The sequence below is a fragment of the Apteryx mantelli genome, chromosome 1 (assembly GCF_036417845.1).
Source record: "Apteryx mantelli isolate bAptMan1 chromosome 1, bAptMan1.hap1, whole genome shotgun sequence".
NCBI lineage: Eukaryota > Metazoa > Chordata > Aves > Apterygiformes > Apterygidae > Apteryx > Apteryx mantelli.
The window spans coordinates 138169012-138181377 of record NC_089978.1 but is presented as its reverse complement, the minus strand read 5'-3'; the positions used below and the strand labels follow the sequence as shown (position 1 = coordinate 138181377).

The 12366-nt window shown below is 41.7% G+C and overlaps 1 protein-coding gene across 1 annotated transcript; it reads left to right on the top strand.

Moving 5' to 3' along the window:
- Positions 1-3697: 3697 nt before the first annotated feature.
- On the top strand, positions 3698-10700 carry LOC136993284 (C-type lectin domain family 2 member B-like). The gene is made up of 5 exons (XM_067304188.1): positions 3698-3825; positions 5029-5112; positions 5828-6015; positions 7050-7150; positions 8794-10700. The coding sequence occupies exons 1-5, from the start codon at positions 3732-3734 to the stop codon at positions 8906-8908; spliced, it is 582 nt and encodes a 193-aa protein (XP_067160289.1). The 5' UTR covers positions 3698-3731; the 3' UTR covers positions 8909-10700.
- Positions 10701-12366: the final 1666 nt, after the last annotated feature.

The following is a 12366-nucleotide window of genomic DNA, read 5'->3' as shown; positions in this document are numbered from 1 at the left end:
TGCCAGGAAAGACTGAGGCAAAGAAGGTATTCAGTACCTCAGTCTTTTCTCTATCCTTTGTCACCAGGGCCACTTGCACAACCAGAAGTAAACTGTAGGAATAGTAAGCAAAAAACAATCCTTCAGGACTTAACTCTTTCTTATTTACAGTCAGGAGTCCTATGGTACAGAGATATACTGAAATCAGGAGGCTTTGGGTTAATCAAAAGGTTAGAAATAGGCCCTGCTTTTTTCTCCATGAGAGGTACTTATCTACAGATCAGTTGAGGGTTACTAGCTTAAAAAAATGTAAGAAGTCACACAACACACTATAAGATTCATTCCTTTTCTAATATATGGATTGGGCCAGTTTGATGGGACCCTAAGAAACTAACCCTTGTCTGATGTCATGGCTAGACTTTACTAGAGTTTCCAGAGCACCTCAGAATAGCAGAAGTTAATGTCATGTTTGGGGTACAAATGTATAAAGGCCTGACTAAAGATTCTGAACTCACTGATAGTCCTTCCATTGACTTCGGAGGGAGATGGAAAGGGACTGATTCAGTCAGTCAAAAGCAGGGTAAATTAGTTACCCTAGCCTGTGCAATCACAGCCAGATTGCTACTGGTGTGAGGTAAGTAGTTCCAGTCAAACTCAGGCATCTGTGCAGTATGCTGTTGTGACTGCAGTGTAGACATTTCCTAAGTATGTACTCTGGCTCTAAACTTCTGGTATGCAATGATTTCTCCTTGCATAATGTGACTGCAGTTTTTCAGAAAAGGTAGAGGTAACACTTTGAAGAGTGAGAAAAGATAATCAAAGATTATTTGTAATGGCAGTGAACAGGAGGTGGCATCACAGAGACCAACTGTAATGAGTCAATTCCGTGAGATTGCCAGTACTGCAGGGATAAAATGGTTTTTGAGAGAAAATCATTTCTTTTGGAAAATGACCTGCTTTTAAATTAAAATGTTTGTGTTTTCATCCCACATTATGGCAATATTTTAAAGTCATCTTCCAGTGATTCTGGCTGGAGGGTATTTTTGTCTTGTGCCTTTTTCCTTTAATAAATTTCTATCTCCTTTTTCAATTTTCATTTTATGAAATGTGGAAACACTGAAAGAAACAAAATATCCAGATTAAAACTAAACAAATGTCCCTTGCAGTACCTTATGGGACACATTTTTTCCTGCAAAAATAAACATTTCTCTTTTCTAAACAGCTGTCCTTAGCACCCTAACAGCCCCCAGTGATGTCCATGGCAATTAGCTTTGCAGAGGAATTTGCAAACTTATGGGCCTGGGCCATATGGCTTGAGCTACTGCACAAGAAAGGAGAGTTAGAGGTGATCCTACATGCCAGCAGCTGAGAGTGGGTTGGAAAAGTGTCCCTGCTGCTCTCAGTCCACTCATTGCATTCACACTGGTACAAGGATGAATTCTCCTTCTCCTCCAAGATCAGCCTGAATACTCTGTGCAAACTCTCAACTAGTCTATCCCTAGTTCAATAGCTACCCTCCCTCACTGAAGCAGCAAGCTCACATGGGGTAAGCCTGCCAAATCACACTTCCTTGATAACAGCAGCAGACTACACACTCTTCATCAGGAGGTGTCTTAGCCAAACTGTGAAACTAAACGTCAAAAGCCTCAGTAAAGTCAGGACACTTGTACAGGAAGCATCTGGGGTTATAACTATAGGGGTTTTGGAGCATCAAATGATTCACAAATGAAGATGTTATAGGTTCTCAGTTTTTTTGTCAGCCTGGAAGATGGCCTGAAAATGTCAAAACTATCTTCTGTATTAGTGGGTAAGGATGAAAAGGGTGTCTGTGAATGCTCTGTGATTATAAGCCAAGTCATTTATGATCTTAGTAACAGGAAGGTCTGCCACACTTATCAAATTGCAAGAGAGCCAGCTAGTTCTTCAGAGCCAGGTCATTCCTGAGATTAAAACTAAGCTAGTGTACTAGCTTGTTGGAGGAAGGTGGATGCAGTAGTTCACAAGGCATTTCTGTTCTAGTTTTTTTGTTTTGCTTAACTCATGAGGGGCTTGCCTAATTTTGTTACTAAATAGCCAGAAATAGAACAGCGAATAAATGTTGAATATTCTGTTCTTAGGATCAAACACAAGAGTAACTATGCACATTAGCATTCCCCTACCTCTTTTGAGGCAAAATTTGCTCTGACTACATGAAACAGGTATTGTACCTTCCTACTGTCCTAATTCCATACCCTACTCTCATTCGCACTCCTCTGAGCTCACGTCTCCCAAAATCTCTTAAAGTGCTTACAGGTCATGGTCTCTGTACCCATTATCTGCCCCTTCTCCCATTCACCCTCTTCCAGGAATTCTCAGTTCCCTAACTTCCCAAAAGCTGCCATGTTTTAAGCTCTCTCTCCTTGTTCACACGCATCTTTCTTACTCTTTGCCTTTCTCTTTCTTCCTGAGTGCCGTCCTGGGCATGCTAGCCTGTCCATCTCTCCCAATCCATTGCTCAGACCAGCAGCTGCTGCAATCAAAGGCTAAAATCAACTGCAAGTCAATTTATATTTATGGAAGTATGAAGTTTATACTGTTTTTTACTACATGTAACGATAAACACCTAGAGATAATTTTCAATAGCTGACTAACCTCAAAACTGCTCAAATCCCTGACAAATCAAAACAATTGGAGATGGCAATGAAGACATAAAATGTAACCCTCCATTCTCCTGGTTTTCTATTCAAGATTTTCTGCTTAGACACAGATAGATGAGTGTTTCGGATGAACCATCATTAAACTCTTTGCTTGCACAGAGCCTGCGTGCTGACTTGAAGAGAGCCATATCCTCTGGATATTCGAACATGTTTTACAGCTGATCTCTGTTGTGAGTAAAACAGTTACTGTGCATAATACACCAGCTGAAATATTTGTACTGTACATCAACCCTCCTGATATCTATGGCCCTGTCTTTCAAGCATTGCTACAACTTCTCATACACCTTCATTCCCACAGTTGCAGATCAGAATCATCAGATTTAATGCTTTTCTGGATGAGGCCCATCACTGGCCTGATTTTCAAAAGGGATCAAGTTTTAACTAGTCACCTAATTTAAAGACAGCAGGAGTCTCCCCAACCCCCTCCCAAATGTTCTTCATCCAGAAACCTGCTGATTTCAGAGAATAAGACTTTCACAGTGAGAACTGGTGGAAGCCAAGTTCTTCTTGAAACCATTTCCCATTTCCTTTTCTATTATAAAGTGGTATGACTTCTTGCAGTGCTGCAGTGATACCAAGTCTTTAGACTAAGCTGACGACACCCATGAACAGAGGTGAAGCACTCACAGTGGGTCTAAACAGTGCAAGCAGTACAAAGCCCTCCAAGTCTACCCGAGGTGTGGAAAGGGGAGCCGAAGCTCTCCAGTCTTCCCAATGCTCATCTCTTTTCCTGTTCCTCCAGGCAGGAACCAAGGACTACTGAAGGCACCTGGCTCCGCTGGGGTCTCTCCAGCTTCGGCACAGCGCAGATGAGCTCCGGGGAGCTGGAGCCCGCAGGTGCCCGCGGGGCCGAGGGTGCACTGGGCAGCAGGTGGGTGCAGCCCCCCGCACCCGCGGCCTGGGCACCCCATCCCCGCCATTGCCCCCGAAGGCGGGGGCGCTGCGCCCCTCCCGGCCCCGCCCGGAACGGCGGAGGGGATAGCAGCCGGCCGCCGGCCCTTCCGGCAGTTCCGGCCCCGTGATCTCCCCTGCCGGCGGCGCGGGAGCTCGGCGCCCATGGGCCGCAGAGGGGCAGGCGACGACGGCCGCAGCGGCGGGGGGTCGCCCCAAGGCTCCCCCGGGCGGAGGACGGGGACTCCCCAGGGTAAAGGTGCAGAGAGGGAGGGGCGGGGAGGGCAGCCACGGGGCGGCGGCGGCAGCGCTTTCCTCGGCTGCAGCCGGGCGGGAGCCGGGGCCGCGGGCTGGGGCGCGATCCCGGCGCAGCCGGGCTGCTCGGGGAGGCGCCGCCGGCCCGGCATGGTGCTTCCCGCCTGGGGGCTGCCTGGCAGCCGAGCTCCCTTCCTGTCTGTCACCAGAGACCATTTTGGGTAGACGCCGCTACTGGCGAGGCGAAATGGCGCCAGGGGGCGGGGGGTCAGGGGGCCACGGCCCTCAGCCCCGGTGGCGGCCCTGCCCTGGCAGCCTCAGGCTGGCTTGGAGGGACCGGAGGCTTCAGCCTTGGGGCTGGAGGCCATGGTGAACAGGGCTTGGCACAGGCCACCCGATCCCCTTGGCAGCTGGGCAGACGCTCCAGGAGCAGCCTGCGCTGCTTCACCATTGTGCAGGCTGCAGCGTGTCTGAGCCTGGGCACTGCCCCTGCCCTCCAAGCAGCATCACGTGTATGCTCATGTTGCGCGCAAGTGCTGGGTAATAATGCCTGTGCACTACGTGGAGCGAGGAAGGAAGCTTTCCAAGGAGGTCGTTGTACTGTCAGATCGTACAGTAACCACGAGTGAGAGGGTCTTTCAGGGACACTTTGGGTGCTTCATCCCTTCCTGTTGCCTCTGAAGTTTGAAACAAGTGGCAATGATAGATTGGTGAGTCCTTCCTGCCACCAAACCCAGCTTACTGCACAATCCTAGAAGGGATGGGAAGAAAAGAAGAATTTAGAAAAGGTGTCTTGGTGGGGTGAGACTAGAAGTACCTCAGTGGAAGTTTAGGGCTCTGGAGTTAATGAATTGCCTCACTTCTCTTAGCAGTGCCGTGCTCAGACATCAGATCTGTCTCAGGCTTATTTTCTCACACTCTTTTGTTCTACATTAATTTCTTTCCTTTTCAATCACTTTTGAGGTAAGGAATTACCTCACTATTAGGTCTGAATGAGTTCTGAATTATGTAACTAAAATTCATAGTAATTCATAGTTGTTGTTAGCTCAGAAGCTTTGTGATGACAAGCTAAATGTCACACACTCCAGCACTGCTGCCAGCCTGCCCTCTGTGAACAGTGACTTCCTTTGGAATAGCTTAATGGATCCTGGGCTCTAATTCCTTTATCAGCTATCTTTTTGAAATTTCTGACATTTCTTCTTTTCAGGTTTATTCTCAAATATCTGGTTCTGGCGAGGTGTTGCTGGACTCCTTGCTGTTGCTACAGTTTTGATTTTGTGTATTCAGTTTGGTAAGTGTGTGAATTATTTAAAAAGAAATTATAATTAGCCTTAGTAATTACTAGAGTTCCAGGTGGTCAGGAGTCCTTATAGATTAAAAAAAACCCAACTCATTGCGTTTATATAAAACTTACCTTATATCAAAGTTAAATAGATGTCCCATCTGACATATTGTTTAAAACTGAGGTTAAATGCTGGAGAAATTACTTCAGTAGTTGCAGTGGAGTTAGCTGAGTGCTCGGTTTAGTCCTAGTGCAACATTCAAATTTATAACCCTACTGTTGATCTCAATCCAAGTTCAAGAAAACAAATAACAAATGGAAGATTCTTTGCAACCAATCTGTAGTTTTTCAGAAAATGACACTATAATTAATACAGCTATTAATGCAGCTACAAGAAAGTAACATTTGCAGAAGCTATAGTTGTCAGTCAGAAATGTTTATTTTACAGAAGAATCCTTGAAGGAGACATTTTTATCATCTTCTCATCTAGTTCTACATACCTGTCCATGATCATCACTTTAAAGATGTGTCAGCAACCATAAGGGTGCAGGAGCCAGAATGTACAGTTAGTTTGGGAAAATTACTTCTTCTGGGCAGAAATAATGACATTATGGTTAGAACTGGATGAGATTAGATGATGCAATCAGAGAACAAGCTAAAAAACTCCAGAAGCTTTTTTCCAGTATCAGTCAGAAGAAATAGGTGGTCTGTTTTTGTCTTTTAGCGGTAAACAGTTCTTCGGAGAAAGATTTTGCTGGCTGTCCATCCCTGGAACTCTGTCCAGCAGATTGGCTCTATTTCCAAAGGAAATGCTACTACCTCTCTGAGAGTGAAGCCAGCTGGAACTCCAGTCAGAACTTCTGCTCATTACACAATGCTTCCCTCCTTGTGATTGAAAATCATCAGGAACTGGTAAGAGAACAGAAGGGGGATGATGGTTTAATCCCATCTCACTTGTAGGGAGCTGCACAATGAACCTTTGTGTTTTTCCAGCCTCATAAGCTGAATGGTTTGAAATCCAATGACTGTGACAAGTCACAGAGTAGAGAAAGCTGTGTCCCTCATCTTCCTACAAACTCCAGTATCAGCTTTAGCAGTTAATGTTTTAGAAAACACCTGAGGTGTATCTGAGTTAAATTTTATGCTTATTACAGTCAGAAATACTCACACTGTTAGGAGAAAAACTGTTGCTTCTGATTTATCTTTAATTAAACAGAAACTGTTCAACCTTAGCAAGGTCTGTTAATGACAGTCAGTGTTGGCAGATACGTTAACCTTGAACTTAGAAGTTAGGAGATAGCACTCCTAATCACAGCCTGAACTTTCTTTTTCTATAATACTGCAATGCTAGGAATGACTGCATCTAGCATAAAAACACAGGAGAATATACTTTCCCATATCTGCTGTAGGCCTTGACAGCACTTGCTTCAATGTTCTAAAACAGCCTGTCCCTAGGTCAGTAGACCCCATCAGAAACACCAGTATAATGGGTGCATTGGGCACAGATGACAATTCTGTTGCACACACTGTGACAAGGATCTTTTTTTTACTTTTCTGTCCCTAAAATGTCTTCCACAGATCCTTGCTACCTGATAGCAAAGAGTCAGTATGATGAAGAAGCATCAGTGATGGAGAAATCCATTGGCTGCTGAAGTGTTCATGGTTCATTGAAGACTTTCTTGTGGAGAGACCATAAAATGATGTGTTTGCAGTTCCTTAGAAAAAGTTATGTGTTTGCAGTTCCATAGAAATTCTAATCAAGTTGTAGATTTTATTTCATTTATGTGGATTACACAAGATCCAGATGCTGCACTATTTTTTTAGATTTAATCTTTAATATTGTTCCTTCTGGGAGAAAACAAGATCATTCTTTTGCTTTATAGCCCTCAGTCAAAGACTTTATATTTTGAAAACTGAACATACAAATATTCTTTTCTCGTATACAGAATTTTACGGTGAAGATAACAAAGCAAGACCCGTGGATTGGACTTTATAAAAGGAATGAAGAATTCTTTTGGATTAATGGAAATGCATTAGATAATAAACTGTAAGTTGATGATGGGTTTTTTTGACAGTGATACTAGGTTATAGAGGAATAAGAAAGGAAAACTAATACGGATGTAGGCAATGACTTGAAAGAAATGTCTATAGTGATGTTGAAAGGATGACATTGGAAGGAGTATGGAATACAACAGAGATTTCACACAGCGCTGTTAAAACTGTGATGGATGAAAATTAAGAGATAAATTCATAACACCAGGTTCAGAAGTAACATGAAAAGGGTAGTCATGGTAACAGAGAGTATAGCGAAGAGAAAGTTAAGCCAAGAGGCCACTAAGGTACAAAAGTTAAGGAGGACAGAAATAAAAGATTCCAATAACATGAATTCCTTGTTATATGATATATTTTGGAAATGTACTATATGAGATTTATAGATGGGTTAATCGAGAGACTTCATCCTTCTCATGATATGTGTGTACAAAAAAACTACTGGAAGGAAAAGTGAAGTGAATTTATATTCAATGAGCTACTCTATAGTAACTGGCCTGTGCTCTGTCTCACTGGTGGCAAGCGTGGGTTGGTTTGCTCCACCCACGACTGCTTCCCCATCTCCTGAATGACTGCTGCTTCTCTTCGTGGGGCAGCTGTCAGCAGGAGTCAGTGGAATTACTAATGAGAGTAATGTGAATTGAAATTTGAGAAGTCTGAAATTAACTTTGAATATTTACATTTTCCATTTCATAAGTTTGTGACATGACTAGTGACACCTGACTATATTCAGTTCCTTACCAAGTCTTGAGGACTTGATCTGATGAAGATCATAAGCATCTAATGTGACATCTAAGCAAAACAGGCATCTAAGTTGAAAATTGCAATCCTTCCCACTTTTGCTTATCCTCAGGCCGGTGATACATACATCCATGGATGTTTTACTTTTCAGCTTTGAAGTTCCCTATATTCTTATACTTCTGCCTTTTTGCATGCCTAAAACTGCCCCTCCTGACATTACAAGGGTGAGCATCTTGATGTCTAAGCTCAGTTGGTATCCAGAGTTAAGTTAACACTGGGGCTTTGTCCCATTGACATTTTCAGAGCACCCACTAGTTTGACTGGCCTTTTCACAGAGCTACTACAATTTGTTTTAAAACACAGTTGGTGAAGGAGGCTCTTACGTCTTAAATAGCAACACCTACAGTGTAGAAACTCAGATTCATTTCCTGTTTTTCATCACCCCCTTAACCATAATGCCATAATTTCAGTTACGAGGAAGAGGGAAATGAGAAAGGGAGGCATTTTTCACAGTTTCTTTTGGAACTGTTTTGCTGTATAAAAGGATATGGAAGTTGAAGAAGGAGCCTGTCTTGATAGCACAGGTTATTTGAGAAGGGCAAACTTGAATTCCAGTCTGCTCCAAGGACACATTTCACATTAAGCAGCTCCTAGACAAGATGCAGGTATGCTGCAAGTTCTAGATTTTTGTATCCTAGGGGCCAGGCCTCATAAGGAAAAGACAATCTTTGCAGTGTGCTCTCCAAAGTTCAAGCTGTCATCTTCCTCCCTGCGATGCCTTGGCTGTAGTAAATTAGGCATTGTACAAGGAGAGTCTGCAATCCGTTTGGTTCCCTTTGCACCACTGAATTATTTGATTCTGGGTGTCAAAGTAATGGTATCTTTTGTTCTCCCTTGCAGGCTCGAAGTAAAGGGCTCTGGAAACTGTGCCTATCTTGAATCAAAAGGAGTCTCAGCCTCTGGATGTTCTTTAACCAGGAAGTGGGTCTGTAGCTTGAGTACTAGCTTAGCATGATGAAGGTGGGGAAAGCCACCACCTCTGCCACTTAGAGCTCTGATATGTAATCTACATAGCCTATGTGTATACTCTGGGACCTGGGAATGTTTCTCAGTTCCTGCCTAGAGGTGAATGTCTTTTCTGGTAGCCAGAATTCTCTACCCATAGAAAACCTCTGCTTTTCCACTATGTCATTTACATGAACTGTTTCAGGGTCGTCTTAAACTTCCGTGCCCTGTTTTTCTAGCTGCTGCTCAGCTTTTTGTTTCTTTCCTCCGTGTCATCAGTATTTCTTCCATTAACTCTTTTCTTGTGGGATCCTAAGCAGCTGCTCTTTCTTTTCCTTTTTGGTGTGTACTTGCTGTGCATACAGGTGTGTGTTGTGAAGTGGGTCTGCCTGTGTCTCTCAGATAGTGGATAAGCCAGGAATTAACACTGTTGTTTTAGACAGGATCACTGTGAATTTCACTTTCCCAGTTTGATGGGGTGCATCTTGTTGCGCAGCTGTGTGTTGCATTGAATGTTTTGTTGCTATTTTGCATTAATCTTGTTAAATTAGTTTGGCTTGGTGCCAGCGGCAGAATCATAAATCAAGAGTAAGAGAATTAATAGCAAAGGATATTTCATGATTATCTCCTGTCTTATGCTTCTTGGAGTGTGAGGTTTGCAAGCAGATGGTTAGCTTCTGGCTGGATAATCAGCTTTTTTGTTCTGTGCATATACCATTTTTAACAGCAACATCCAGTGCTTTTGAATTGATGTGAGCCTGAACAGAACTAGGGCACAGTCCCACTGAACTCTATCCACTCGTATGCAGCAGGTAAACTGAGGACAAAAAGTGAAATTTGTCTAGAGGAAGCAAAACAACTTATTTTCATAGAGGGACTGGAATATTCATGCCATTCTAGAGAGGAAAGGATCGGGAATTCTCATGTGTAAGAGGATGAAATCCTTTCTGCTCAGAATAAAATCTGAAAACACTGGACTTTGATTTTAAGAATACCTGATCAATATAGAATAAACAGTAACCACTAGAAAATCACCCCAGCAGTAGAAGTTATGAATGTATTTTGTTAAGAAATATGGGACAACTCCTCATCTGGCAGAAATCAGTGTTGCTCAACTGATTCAAGTGGAAGAACACTACTTAACAGAAGTTCAGGATGTACTTCAGTGTTGTGATTCCCTTCTGCCCATCTCTTAAGGTGCACATAGTTGGTCTTATCATCTGGGATGCTGTGGAGTGGACTACGAACTACATGGGGCTTTAAAAGGAGCAAGATTTTTTGAGTAGCCATGAGAGTGCACTGTTGTTTCACGGAAGGGAAGATAATCATGTTTTCTTGTTTTTCAGTAATGTAAAATTGCACAATTTTTGACAGGTTATTTGCAGTGGGGTTTTTTTTCATCCTATTGGTAATTATTTTTGCCTTCACTACTTTTTTGTGCAAATTCAATTGCTGTCTGGTTTTGTTCGTTGTATTTGTATTGTTTATGCCTTATTTTCTGTGGCAATAGGACTTTAGCATAACAAGACCATGCAGTATGGGTGTTGTAGTAACTTGTGTCTTTCAGATGTTAATTTATGTATGATCACAAATTTTGCTGTGCTACATTTTATTTTTATTACTTGTGTCCTTTATATGCACAGTAACAGGACTCTACAGTATGAATAGCCTTAATAACCTTATGTTAATTTATATGTAACTAGTAATTTTCTTGTCCTGCAGACTTTTTAAATTAATTAGCTCTGAAGGATATGATATGTGCAATAGTCGTGAAAAGGTACCTAATAAATAACTTTACGAAGCTTCTGAATTCCAGCAGTGCATGTGCTAATATTGTGCCAGGGGAAGTATTTTTCAGCTCAGGCACCATTTAAAAAAAAAAAAAAAAAAGCTAGACTGACACAAAATAAAATTTTTCAGGTTTTCAATTGGAAAGATCTTTAAAAAAAATGTTGGGCTTGACATGAAACATGACATTTGACCCAAAACAGAATGAATTCCACTTTCTAAGTATTTAATCTTTTTCACACTTTAAAACATGTCAGACTTTTAACAAAAACATTATTTAAGTGAAATGCTGAACTACTTGCATGGAAATGCTGAAATACACACAGTGCAGTACCTTTGGAGAGAATTGTGAAATTTTCTATTGCTCACACTTGCAAAGGTATCAGAGTATTTACATTATGGGCATACTAGAGGCGCATTTTACAAATTTAGTAAAATATGTAAGGAATAAAGAGTATTCACATAACACATTGCATCTCAGCCTTTTTTACTGAGCTGCTTTACCTGAACATTCTTTTTAACTATAGAATAACAACATTTTTATGCTGTCTTATGATTGAAGAATTGTTTTCCATCAGTCATCTATGGGTAGAGTGCAAATATGGGAAATTTTGCTTCTTAAAGGAGGTTTTAGAGAAACTATGAGCACAGTAGGTAATAACTTGGGTTATTGCAACCCAGCTCTTTATGGGTGTAATTAGCATCTTCTATAGCATCCGATGTCTGTAATGCTAAGAAATGAAGGGTCAGTGAACTCCCTTTACTCAGAGCGGGGTTTAATGAACTACTACAGTTAAATACCCATTCCTTTTTTTTAAAGCCAATGGAATGCTCAGGATTTAGTAACTGCTTAAAATGTAGGTAAGGGCTTCAGTATAGCCCTACAAAAAAGCCAGAATGCTCCAATACTAGATGTTCTATAAACAGAAAAAACTTAAACACCACAACTGATTTGAGAGAAACCAGCTCAGTAATTTTTCTTGTTAAGTTCAGCATAGCTTGAGAAACATCTGCCATAAAAACAGCAATTCAGCAATTGTCTACAATGCATAAGGAAGGTGTGTTTTAAGTACCCTAAAGTTATATACACACTTTTCCCATTGAGAAGATATAGTGTGTTCATTTCAGACCGTTGCTTGCCTTTGCTTCTGTATCCAGAATGAACAAACCTCTCCCACGCACACACATGCTGCATTGAGATTTTTCTTTTTTCTTTTCTTTCTTTCTTTTCTTTCTTTCTTTCTTTTTTTTTAACACGAGAATAACAGTTTTTCAAATGAAACTTTAGCTGCTGATATTGCATACTGTAGGGGAAAGTTGGGCTGTTTTCACTTGAGAGAAAATCACCCTCACTGAAGATGTTGTTCACTTTTTAATCTGTAGGACTCAAAGTCCTTCTGAAAAACCATCATATTATGCTTATGGAACATAGCAGATTGCATCAAGTGATTAGTATCTGTTTCCACAGAGGATCCCTGAGCCTTAAAAGCTCTCATACACACCTACCACCTTCCTGACACCTTTGTGTGTCCATAAACAAGCTAAGTGAGGTGTTACCCATCAGTGTCCATAGCTTGATTCTCACCTGATACCAAGTTTACATTTGTGCAGGAGTCTGAAAATTGAACTGAAAGTTACTTCTCTGAGGCCCTCTCTCTTATCTAACATTCACTGTGGTCA

Coding starts and splice junctions, on each gene's coding strand:
- LOC136993284 (XM_067304188.1), top strand. CDS start 3,732: ATGGGCCGCAGAGGGGCAGGCGACGACGGCCGCAGCGGCGGGGGGTCG. Junction 5,113..5,827: donor GATTTTGTGTATTCAGTTTG/GTAAGTGTGTGA, acceptor TTTGTCTTTTAG/CGGTAAACAGTTCTTCGGAG. Junction 7,151..8,793: donor AATGCATTAGATAATAAACT/GTAAGTTGATGA, acceptor TCTCCCTTGCAG/GCTCGAAGTAAAGGGCTCTG.